Source organism: Bos grunniens, chromosome 3 (genome assembly GCF_055505025.1).
Source record: "Bos grunniens cultivar Pamir isolate PY7600 chromosome 3, Bosgru_T2T1.0, whole genome shotgun sequence".
NCBI classification, from domain to species: Eukaryota; Metazoa; Chordata; class Mammalia; order Artiodactyla; family Bovidae; genus Bos; species Bos grunniens.
In genome coordinates this window covers 61,757,322-61,770,009 of record NC_141167.1, presented here as the reverse complement: position 1 = coordinate 61,770,009, position 12,688 = coordinate 61,757,322, and the positions used below count along the sequence as shown (strand labels likewise).

Below are 12,688 nucleotides of genomic sequence, written 5' to 3'. Positions count from 1 at the left end.
GGTCTTGGTATTTCAATAGGAAATTTTTGAATGATAAAATATTTTCAAAACACATAGGGATCATTTCTAAAAGTGATGCTTCATTTCAAACCAATGGGGATGGTATTTTTCAACTGAAGCCCTCAAAGCACATTGTGGAATGGTGGTGGCAACTTTCTTGTCTCTTGCAAAGTCCTCTTTTATTACAGAAATGGAAAGAGAGAACTGAAAGAAGGAGGAAACATTTTGAGGATGGGAAGTGATACAAAAGGGGGGAAGAAAAGCACAAAATCTCATAATGGGGTGGTGAGTTCAAATTCCACCTCTGCTAGTGTCTAGCCATGTGACTAGGATGCATGTTGGCAGTCAGGACCTTCTCAGTCAGTGCTGATGCCCTCCCCTTCTACCCCTGCCGTACTGTCTGAGAGCTGAGAAGAGGGACCAGATCAGGAAGGGAAATGCTAGAGACTGATAGAAGAGGACTGTCTAGAAGAAAAAGACACTAAGTTATGAGGCTGAGTTGTTAAGGTGAATCAATGGCATTGCATTCATTCATTCATTCATTCATTTAATGGATATTTATTGATTGCTTCTGCAATTCTCTTGGGTCTGAGACTAGACTCACTTGGATTAGCTCTACACTGCATTTTGAAATGCTGATTTTGCAGAATTGTGTCTTTATACACTTCAGTTCAGTTCAGTCACTCAGTCATGTCCGACTCTTTATGACCCCATGAATCGCAGCACGCCAGGCCTCCTTGTCCATCACCAACTCCCGGAGTTCACTCAGACTCACGTCCATCGAGTCAGTGATGTCATCCAGCCATCTCATCCTCTGTCATCCCCTTCTCCTCCTGCCCCCAAATCCCTCCCAGAATCAGAGTCTTTTCCAATGAGTCAACTCTTCACATGAGGTGGCCAGAGTACTGGAGTTTCAGCTTTAGCATCATTCCTTCCAAAGAAATCCCAGGGCTGATCTCCTTCACAATGGACTGGTTGGATCTCCTTGCAGTCCAAGGGACTCTCAAGAGTCTTCTCCAACACCACAGTTCAAAAGCATCAATTCTTCGGCGCTCAGCCTTCTTCACAGTCCAGCTCTCACATCCATACATGACCACTGGAAAAAACAGAGCCTTGACTAGATGGACCTTTGTTGACAAATTAATGTCTCTGCTTTTGAATATGCTATCTAGGTTGGTCATAACTTTTCTTCCAAGGAGTAAGTGTCTTTTAATTTTGTGGCTGCAGTCACCATCTGCAGTGATTTTGGAGCCCAGAAAAATAAAGTCTGACACTGTTTCCACTGTTTCCCCATCTATTTCCCGTGAGATGATGGGACCAGATGCCATGATCTTCGTTTTCTGAATGTTGAGCTTTAATCCAACTTTTTCACTCTCCTCTTTCACTTTCATCAAGAGAATCTGATAAAGTCAACCAACTTAAGGTATTAAGTCCAGGTATTCTCTTGATCCTTCTTCAAATAAAGCTTCCAGTGGGAACTTGGGAATGTTAAACAAATACCATTTTCTATCTTACCACATTATCCTAGACTACTCTGGCCAGAATGCTTATTTAAGCAGCACATATTTAATCAGCAGATCTACCACTAACCATGGCCCCTGCTCTCTCTGGTAGGTACACACATGTGGTTGGGAAAATATCAAAAATATATCATTGTTTACCTACTTGTGAAACTCCACAGTTCCCAAGTTAACCACAGCAATTGAAATCACATAGGATGATGTAAACCACTGGATTATTAAGAGCTGTTTAGGATTTTAACTGACCATCATGGATTACATTCCTGTTCTTCAGCCAGGGCCATGTGCAACATAGTGATGCATGATAATATACCTCCAGCTTTTGACTTAAGATTATAGGTCAAAAGGGATAGATATTAGTCAGGACTAATTCCAAGATCTAAAAGAGGTTGACCTTAGTCATCCTGCTTTGACTATGCTATTGGGAGTTTGCATCTAATTGCTCCCTGAGTATACTGGCCTCACCAGCCTGCACATACAAAATAAGGCCATGATGATGTTAATTCCTGCATTTCCCTGGTCTTGTAGTTCTCTTATTATCAAACTGTTGCTCCTCTCCAGCCCAACTCTCCCACCTTCTCCCAGCTGGGAGGGCTATCTCACAGGGGCTCAGAGGGAAGTCTGCACCCACTGAGGACAGCTGCTGCCTCACAGCTCTGTCCAGTGTCTGCTGTGCCAGTTACCACTGCTCCTTGGGAAGAAAGCTGCTCTCCACAGACACTGTGTCCTGGGCTTCCCAGTGTGTTAGCTGGTGCCATGTGCTCTTCAGGCTACACCAAATTGCTGGAGCTTCAGTGCATTCCACAGGGAAAAAGAAAGACTCTTCCCCTCACCAACTCAGTACCCTGCCTGTCACCTGGGCCCTGAGCTAGAACTACCCGGCACAAGCAAACGAGGTTTTCAGATTTTTGCCTCTCTCCCTACCACCTTTCCAATGCACCTCATGAGGTGATGTCAGGGACTTCCAGAGAGACATATCATCTCCTCCAATATTTTCAACTCTGCCCTCTCTCCCCCAGGTCCCCACAAACCAACTTTGCCCCTTCTCAGTTCAGCCAAAAGCTAAAAACCTTTATGGGTGTCCATGTATGCAATCTATAACTTATGGATCACTGGTCTCATCTTCCCAGTCTCCATTTAGGCTCATTCGGGCCCATGCTGCTACCCATTCATAAAATTTTCTGGGTTTGCTGAGTTCATAACCACAGGGAACTGAGGGGTCTGGTGGGGTCTGAGGGGTCTGGAGCCATTTGGCAGTACAGAGAACCCATATGAGAACCACCCCCAATTGAAGGCATCACGGTGCTGGACAGAAGAGCTGCTTTTGAGGAGTTTATGAACTCTTTCCAGCATGACTGCCTGCTGAGGGAGATGGAGCTCAAAATGTGGAAGGTAATTTGGCCTAGAAGACACACCTGCAAGTACCTAAGAAAAAGGTTCCTGTGGGCTGCAACACAGCATGGAGGTTCAGTCTCTGCCCTTCAGTTCTCTTAGGGCATGGGAAGGCAGGGAGTTGTGGAATTCAGATGGGGCAAAGGCACACCATCTTCATCACATGGACTTCAGAGGGGACCAAGAGACAGAACACTCGGGGAGTGGTGTTGCTCTCTGTACAGACACGGGGTGCCATGTTTTACTGACCCCAGAATCCTCAGGGCTAGGCAGCAAGAAGGCACTGTTTCCTTTATGACTTCATCCCCTCTTACCTTTTGACTTAAAACAGGACCTCCAGTCATTCATTCTGGAATCAAAGACCTCAAGGTCCTGAAAACAACGCAGTCTGGATTTGAAGGATTCCTCAAGGATCAGTTCACCACCCTCCCTGAGGTGAAGGACCGGTGCTTTGCTACCCAAGTGTACTGCAAATGGCGCTACCACCAGGGCAGAGATGTGGACTTTGAGGCCACCTGGTACGAAGAAGGGCTAGGGTTTGGCACTGGCACAGGTAGTGTCCACCCTCTTTTCCAGGGGCCTAGGAGTCTTCAATCTGAAAGAGAAACTTGGAGGCCATTTAGTTCAGCCTCCCCAGTGTAAGAAATCCCTTCTGATGGATAACAGAAAGAACACTGGTCTTACTCTGAGTTAGTAAACCTGCACTTGAATCTTAGGTGCTCTTAGCTATAACAGCCTTAAGTGGACTGCCTGATTTCTCTGATGCTCTCTTTCCTAACTGACTACATCAGTAGTACACAAACATGATTGGGTATGAGAACCACTTGGAGGGTTTGTTACACTGTAGCTCACTGAGCCCATCCCCAGAGGTTCTGATTCTGTGGCCTGGAATGGGGCCCGAGAACTTGCATTTGCTAACAAACTCCCAGGTGTTGCCCATGCTGCTGGAGCAGAGGCCACACTTCCAGAATCGCTGGATCAAATGAGGATAGTGGCCTTGTCACTTCATAGCAGGTGCAGGGAGAGCTAAACCAGGCTGACCAAACTCGTCCCAGTCTATCAAGGGCTTTCCTGATTTTAACACTGAAGGTCCCATGTCCTAGGAAACCTCTTGGTCCCAGTCAAATTGGCCACCATAGGCCAAACTCAAAACGAGATGACAGTTACAGAAGCATTTTCTAAATGATAAGTTCTTTAACATTGTAAAGGTATGGCTTTTATTTTAACATCCTAGACAAGGAGTGATTAGGCCTCTGAATTCCCAGTTTGCTTTTGACCAGGTATCTCATTCCTTTGTCAAAGTTCTAATTGTTAGAAACTTGTACCCTGTTATGAGCTAGAATCTGCCTCCGGTAGCTTCCTCCCACGGGCAGAGTGTTGCTCTGCTCCTTTTATTATATGCTAGGTTGGAAATGCTTGAAGAGAACCTCACCTCAGTCTTTTTTTTTTTTCCTTGTTTTTTCAAGTGTTACCCATGGGCAGCAGTCTGATGTATTTATGTTGAAATGAGTATGAAATTGAGATAGTCAGGGTACCAGTTGGGCCTCCCACTGAGGAGAAGGACTGAGAGTAGATCATTTAATTTTTAAGCTCATATTCCTTCCAAATTGGGGACAATAATAATAGGAACTGCCTCAGGTACATTGAGAAAATTTAATGAAGTAATCACATGAAACACTTAGCCTACAGCCTGGCATGGTAAAACCCCTGAGAAATGCAGCAATTCAAGCAACCAGCCAAGCCAAGCAGTACAAAGGTTAGAATATGAGGAAGTCTTCTTCATGAATTCTTCAAGCACGGAGGGAAACTTAGCCTGGAATGCCCACTGAGCCCTGGTGCCAGATTATGAAGATAGCCTAGTTATGCTCAATATGTCTGTTGACTGGTGTGTGTGTGTGTGTGTGTGTGTGTGTGTGTGTAAAGAAATTAGAAGTTAGGGTTTTTTTTTTCTTTTTTTTCTTTTTGGCATTATAATATATTCCTGTGCTGTGCTAAGTCACTCTGTAGTGTTTGACTTTTTGCGCTCCAGTGGACTGTAGTCCACCTGGCTCCTCTCTCCATGGGATTTTCTAAGTGAGAATACTGGAGTGGGTTGCCATGCCTTCCTCCAGAGGATCTTCCCAACCCAGGGATTGAACCCGCATTTCTTAGGTCTCTTGCATTGGCAGGAGCATTCTTTACCACTAGCCCCACCTGGGAAGTCCCTATAATCCTCTCTGAAGCCAGCAATAAAATTGTTTTGGGAGGAGGGGACAGAGAGGTCTCCACATCTTAGTTTCGCAGTGAATTCCCAAAGACCACCCTGTGGGAGCTCGCAGTTCTCCTTTCTGTGTTCTAGGGAGGCTGTCAGGGGCATTGTCCTGAAGAAGTTCGCTGGACCCTATGACAAAGGCGAGTACTCGCCCTCAGTCCAGAAGACCCTCTATGACATCCAGGTGCTCTCCCTGAGCCAGCTTCCTGAGGTACGTTTTGTCACTTGCCATTCTGAAGACTGAGAGAACTTTCTGTGTCTCCTGTTAGCTCTGAGAAAGAGCTGAGAGTTAAAATAAGAAAGTGGAAGACACATGAAAAATGACATCTGTTGTTGCTCAAAAGCTTGTTATAGCAAGTGAGAAAAGAGAAAAAAAGTGGAAAAATCTGTGCAACCTGAAAACACAGGCCACTGCTGTAGTTCTTTAGTTTTCTTGAAGATTCTGAGTCTCTTCAATCTGCTACAATTTGAGTCTCATATTTAGGACACTCAAATGGCCTGAAGGAGGGGTAATTATCCCAAGGGTCTATGTTTCAGGAGAGCCAGAGAATGAAGGATAGAAGCAGAGAGATTGCATCCATCTGTCCATTTGATATTATTGAATGTTACTATGTCTCTATCAGCACATGAGAAAATCAGGGATAAATTAGACATGGAGTCCCATAGACTCTACCCTCAATGAGTTCATCATTCAGTGAAAGAAGAAAATAAGTAAGCTAACAATTAAATAAACAATAGAATGTTATGGAAATTCAGAAGATGGCACATAACTCAAGTATATGGGAAGTGCCTGTCAGGCTCTCTGGAAGGAGAGGTATTTGAGTTGAGCTTTAAGGGACAAGTAGGGGTTTTCTGGGTTCATACTCAGGGGTGAGGGAGGGGTAGGTATGGACAACGGGAGGCAGCATGGAACAGGCATTTATTGTTGAAGGTCTGCCACACGTGGAGCTCCAGGAGTGAAAGCCCTTCCATGTGCCTAGAGATGAGGTGGGAAGCAGGTCTGGAGGGCTTTGTGGTCTTTGTAGAGTCTATATTTCATCCTGAAAAAATCTTAGGAGCCACCAAGGGGTCTAAGCAAGGTGCCATGCTACCAGCTTTGCACTCTAGAAAGACCACTCTGAAAGATGTGTGATAGATTAAAAGGATGATGGGCCATAGACAAGGAGACCTATTGGGAGGTTGTTGCAGAAAGCTGGAAAGGAGGTCAAGAACCATGGCCATGATGGGATGGAGAGGATAGTGCTGTCCTTAGATCTGGGCAAGAGGGACGCCCACCATGGCCCTGAGGCCCCCTCAGGCCATCTTCTAGCTATGCTTCTCTCTACTAGAAGAGGCACTTCAAGGGAGTGAACACTTCAGGAGCCCATGCTTCCCCTTCTAGACTATTCTCTGGGATGTTTGCCATCAGGCAACTTCACATGCAAGCTGGAATATCCACCCACATGAGTCCAAGAGAGAGGATAGGGTGGGCCAGGTGTTAGGGGCTGGCTCTTCTCATGCTACCAGGTCCTGGCCCAATGCTGCAAGGAGTCAGAAGATTTAAAATTTGGTCCTGGCCTTCCAGATAGTTGTGAAGGATGATCTGTTAAGTTACAGAGATAGAACATACTTCTATCTCTGTATATTAGCTTGATTCATAACTTTAAATCTTTAAACATGTGGTATGAGTGTGTGCTAAGTCACTTCAGTTGTGTCCAACTCTTTACAACCTTACGGACCATAGCCCACCAGGATCCTCTATCCATGGGATTCTCCAGGCAAGAATACTGGAGTGTGTTGTCATTTCCTCCTCCAAGGGATCTTCCCAACAGGGATTGAACCCATGTCCCCTGCATCTCCTGCATTGGCTTGTGGGTTCTTTACCACTAGCGCCACCTAGGAAGTGCAAAATATCTGGTGTGGGGACCTCCAGATGCTCCCTCCAGGGCCTGCAAATGTTGAGGACAGGCCTGGAGAGGAGGGTGTTGACTGAGCGGGAACTGAGGAGGTTGACGGGCTGACACCTGGAGGCCAGCTGGATGCTGAATATCTCCCAGGTGTCTGACCCCAGGAGATTTTACTTTTCTGAGAAATGGATTTCATACACAGAGGGAGGAACGAGTCCATCATTTAATAATAGCACTAGCGAGAGAGAACAGCATCGAGCAGTAGAGGAACACCAGAGGGTGCCCCGGAGACAGAGGTGGAATCTGAGTAATGAGCTAGTTGGAGGTTGGGGGTGAGTAGTGATAGAGACAGATTCCCAGTTTTCCAACGTGATACGTATTATTGTGGATTCCAGATAGAAGATATGGAAATCAGTCTGCCGAACATTCACTACTTTAACATAGACATGTCCAAAATGGGACTGATCAACAAGGAAGAGGTAAGAGAACTTTTAAAATATTTATAGCACATTTCCCCTGCCTTGCCCACTTTTTAACCCTCTTTGTAAACTTGGGGTGGTACAACTGCCACAACTTTTAATAGCTGTTGCTGTTGGGATATTTATAGTTGCAACTGTTTAGAGCCCACTTAGACGCTGGCCTTTCAATATCTGAGGCTGGAATGCCCTAGAAGTGGATGAAAGCTTATAGAGGAGGCTTGAAAGTTGCATAGAGTAAAAGACAAAGAAAGAACAGAGTATGCCCAAAGAAACAGCCCTGAAATCCACTTCTCCAAAAGGTGCCACAGAAGGTCACAGCTTCATTATTTTTCCATCACAAGGCGATAAGAAGAAAGGAAGAAGATTATATTTTTATTTTCTTCTATCATCCCTAACTTTTAGATAGTCAGTTTGAATAGCATGCAATAAACACACACAAAATGAAAGATATTTGTGTTTCTAACTGCAATTACAGCAGGCAAGACGAGGAAGTTCAGTTTTTAAAAGGAAACCCGGCCTTAGAAAAAACACTTAACCATGACTTGCTTTTAGCCATGGTAGAAGGTTCAGCCAAGTTAGTGTGTCTCATTAACCAGCCTGAAGTCCCAACAGATAAGCTTGCTGTGCTCAGTCCTGGGAAATCAGAACTGTCCCTCCCCACTTGGATCACTCTCATACTGGCAGGACTTCTCTGATCCATCTTCCCATGGGCTTCCAGTGTGCTAAAAAAAACACCATTCTGTTGGCTGCTTCTAGTGTTGTTGGGGAAGTGAGATAGGAAGGGACCCTCTATTACCATGGCTGCGCAGCCAGAGAATCATCTTTTGATGGAAAAAGGTCAGTGAAGGGTGTCCAGAAGGTCCTACCTTCTGGGTCTGCTGCCCCAGGAGCCTTATCAGTCACAGCCGTCTGGCCAGGTACCCTGTTTCTGTTCTGTACGTTATGCTCCATCACGCTCTGTACTACGACAGCTGTGAGGGAGGCTGGGGAGCAGCGCTGGGTAAGTAAGGTCATGCTGAGGTGCCTGGTGTGGCTGAAATAGGGCCCCGAGTTGCAGAGGACAGTCACTGTTCATTCAGCTGGAAGGAGAGGCAGCATTGTTTACTTCAGAGGATGGAGAGGATGTAGAATCCCAGAATGCCACTGTTAATTTGGATGTAAAGACTTTTTTGACAGCTTACTTTCTAAAGGGAAGAAAAGGGACATGTTCAGCAAAAATGAAACCAATGGGCCCCAAACAGAGAAAGGCTCAGGCTCATGGCTAGAGCAGTGCTTAGCTCAGGAACCCCAACAAAAGGAAGAGGGTCTCCCAAGGCTCCTGATACCCCAGGCCTGCAGTGATCCTAGCTCGATGGTGTTCTGGTAGACCGAGGCCACTGTGTCTTTTGCTCTAAGAAGTAGACTCAAAACTTCCCCTGGAGACCTGCAGGCAGGAAGGCCTGAGATCCTTTGGGTCAGGCTCTGTGTAAAGGCACCCAAAGGGGTGAACAAACTGTCCCTATGTCTGTGTTTGCACCTTGAGGATGGCTGGTCACTCTTGGGCCCTTACTCAGCAAGTGCCTACAAAGTGAGGGCAACATATGAGAAGCAGGGAGTGGGGACACAAAGAAGACAGCAGAGAAGTGACTAATGATAGAGTGGAGGACAGAAGAACTGCAAATGCAGAGCTGTCTGGAGCCAGTTAGTATCAGGCTAAGAGTCCTGAGGACCTCAAATGTTCCTGAGGGCATGACAGTATTATAGCATTGGACAATGATTGATGTTCAAAGAGAGTCATCAAGCAAAGGCCAAATTGTGTTCACTACACTCTGTTTAAAAAGCAGGGATATGTAATGCATCTGAGAAACATTTATATCCTGATGATTAAACATTTTTGAAAAACTCTTTAATTTTCTGGAAAATTACCTCATCTGTCTTCAGTGTCTCTGAAGTTGCCCTGTGGTTTTTCTACAGGTCTTGTTACCATTAGACAATCCATATGGCAGAATTACTGGTACAGTCAAGAGGAAGCTGACTTCAAGGCTGTGACATTGTGGCCACCAGTGGGAGTCCATGCTCCATTGAGGCATTCCTTAAGCCACTTGTGATGCTGGAAATCGTAGTGCATAGCCATGCAAATTTTCAACCTAGTATGTTGATTTATAGTGTTCATTTTCCTCCTATATGAAAGAATTCTTCTATACCTAGCTCAGCAAAGTGTTTTTGGATTAGTAATTAAAAACATGCTTTGTGGATACAGTTTACTTCACAAATGCTGAGTAGTATTAGAATAGTCATAAATCAGTATTTCATTTTAGTGGTCTTGGGCCTTCCTATCTTAGAGGAGCTTTAGAATACATTCAATAGGAAGATAATCATGAATCAATGGAGGTGTGATAACAGTTAATCTTGTGAACAAATTTAAGAAGCCAGCATTGCTTTCATCCTACTGATGCTAAAACTTGCTCCTTGGCAATGCAGAAAATATAATGATTAAGTAATATTTTGAAAAATATCACCATTGTGACTTCAATTAGACTGAATACTTGAGTTCTTAAATATGCTTTAGCATATGTATTATTGGGAGTTTACTTCTACTCTAAAAGTACTTTTGAAATTTTAATGTATTTGTTTTATGACTTTTACAGTCCTTAAAGAATGTTTAGTACACATTGAGGCATTGAAAAAAAGTGTAAATTGTTTTTCTTTGAATAATGCATCACTTTGGCACAAAGAGTCACATTAATAAATGGTAAGTCATTACCCAGGTGGTTGAATACACATATAGAAAGAAGACTAAAGACTATATGTATGAATAAATCAGCAGTGATGATTCTGGATGGTGGGATTATGAATGATTTTCGTATTTTGTCTTATGATTTTCTGAATCTTCCAGATATGAACATTTATTACTTTTATAATCAGAGAAATAAATATAATTGATGATTTAAAGATATATGCATATTTGAATGGTGGTAATCTTTACATCAGTAAACTAACACTACTGTTGTACATATACCATAAAACTCCATAAACTGGAATTTTAGAAACCCATGACTAAAAGTTGTTTACATGAGCATCCTAGATAACCTTCCTCCATTACAAAATTGTCATCCTGCTTATTTAACTTACAGGCAGAGTATATCATATGAAATGCAGGTATATTATCACCCTGCTTATTTAACTTACATGCATCATACAAAATACCAGGCTGGATGAAGCACAAGCTGGAATAAAGATTGCCAGGAGAAATATCAATAAACTCAGATATGCAGATGACACCACCCTAATGGCAAAAAGTGAAAAGGAATTGAAGAGCCTTTTGATGAAGGTGAAAGAGTAGAGTGAAAAAGCTGACTTAAAACTCAACATTTAGAAAACTAAGATCATGGCATCTACTCCCATCACTTCATGGCAAACAGATGGGGAAACAATGGAAACAGTGACAGCCTTTATTTTCTTGGGCTCTAAAATCACTGTGGATGGTGACTGCAGCCATGAAATTAAAAGATGCTTGCTCCTTAGAAGAAAAGCTATGACAAAACTGCTGCTGCTGCTAAGTCGCTTCAGTCGTGTCCGACTCTGCACGACCCCATAGACGGCAGCCCACCAGGCTCCCCCGTCCCTGGGATTCTCCAGGCAAGAACACTGGAGTGGGTTGCCATTTCCTTCTCCAATGCATGAAAGTGAAAACTCAAAGTGAAGTCGCTCAGTCGTGTCCGACATGGACTGCAGCCTACCAAGCTCCTCTGCCCATGGGATCTTACAGGCAAGAGTACTGGAGTGGGTTGCCATTTCCTTCTCCAATGCATGAAAGTGAAAAGTGAAAATGAAGTCGCTCAGTCATGCCTGACTCTTAGCAACCCCATGGACTGGAGCCTACCAGGCTCCTCCGCCCATGGGATTTTCCAGGCAAGTGTACTGGAATGGGGTGCCATTGCCTTCTCCTATGACAAAACTAGACAGCATATTAAAAAGCAGAGACATTACTTTGCCAACAAAGGTCCGTCTAGTCAAAGCTATGGTTTTTCCAGTAGTCATGTATGGATGTGAGAGCTGGACCATAAAGAAAGCTGTGACGAAGAATTGATGCTGTCAGACTGTGGTGCTAGAGAAGACTCTTGAGAGTCCTTTGGACAGCAAGGAGTTCAAACAAGTCAATCCTTAAAGAAATCAACCCTGAATATTCATTGGAAAAACTGATGCTGAAGCTGAAGCTACAATACTTTAATCACCTGATGAGAAGAGCTGACTCATTGGAAAAGACCTGGATGCTGGGAAAGATTGAAGGCAGGAGGAGAAGGGGATGATAGAGAATGAGATGGTTGGATGGCATCACCGACTCAATGGACACGAGTTTGAGCAATCTCCAGGAAATGGTGAAGGACAGGGAAGCCTAGTGTGCTGCAGTCCATGGGGTCGAAAAGAGGTGGACATGACTGAGCAACTGAACAACAATGATTAAAGATCTCCATTTATTTAAATTGTTTGTCTCCCTTTTTATAAATACATACCCATGTGTACTTAGTATTATTTGACAATTCTGCATTCACTTTTATAATACTATTACTTAAGGTGCCATATTTGATTGCAGAATCTCGTTTAAATCCTGACTCTGTCTCTTACTAGCTCTGTGACAAGTTTCATCATCTGTAAAATGGAGGTGAACATATAGAACCTACCTCATAGGTTTTTTTGAGGATTAAATGAATTAATGTCTGTAAAGAACTATGGTAGTAAGGGGGCTTCTGAGGTAGTGGTAAAGAGTCCACCTGCCAAAGCAGGAGATGCAAGAGACAAGAGTTTGATTCCTGAGTTGGGAAGATCCGCTGGAGGAGGAAATGGCAACCCACTCCAGTATTCTTGCCTGGAAAATTTCATGGAGAAAGGAACCTGTCGAGCTACAGTCTATGAGACCACAGTCGGACATGTCTGAGTGACTGAACATGTGGTAGTTTTCACACCTGACACATAAATTCCTGTATGTGTTTGTTAAATGAAAAATTCTGTCTTCTTTTCATTTGTTTTTAGACCTACATGGAAAGTTATCATTGAACTTTGTGGGTGAGATGAGAGATGGGAGGTCTGAGAGCAGCAAACTCTAGAAGGTACTGCAGGTCATTCTCAAGCTGCTGCTGCTTAATGAAGAACATGAGATAAGAAGGATGAAGTACTGTGATA

The 12,688-nt window shown here is 43.9% G+C and overlaps 1 protein-coding gene across 2 annotated transcripts in view; it reads left to right on the top strand.

Moving 5' to 3' along the window:
* LOC147375683 (uricase) overlaps window positions 1-10,463 on the top strand; it is a 98,933-nt gene extending 88,470 nt beyond the window's left edge. For both annotated transcript variants that reach the window (XM_086390799.1, XM_086390798.1), the window contains exons 5-8: window positions 3,244-3,430; window positions 5,251-5,374; window positions 7,445-7,528; window positions 9,482-10,463. In XM_086390799.1, the coding sequence (XP_086246925.1) occupies window positions 3,244-3,430; window positions 5,251-5,374; window positions 7,445-7,528; window positions 9,482-9,556 (470 nt within the window). In that variant the 3' untranslated portion in view covers window positions 9,557-10,463. The remainder of the gene's footprint in view (window positions 1-3,243; window positions 3,431-5,250; window positions 5,375-7,444; window positions 7,529-9,481) is intronic.
* The last annotated feature ends 2,225 nt before the right edge of the window (window positions 10,464-12,688 follow it).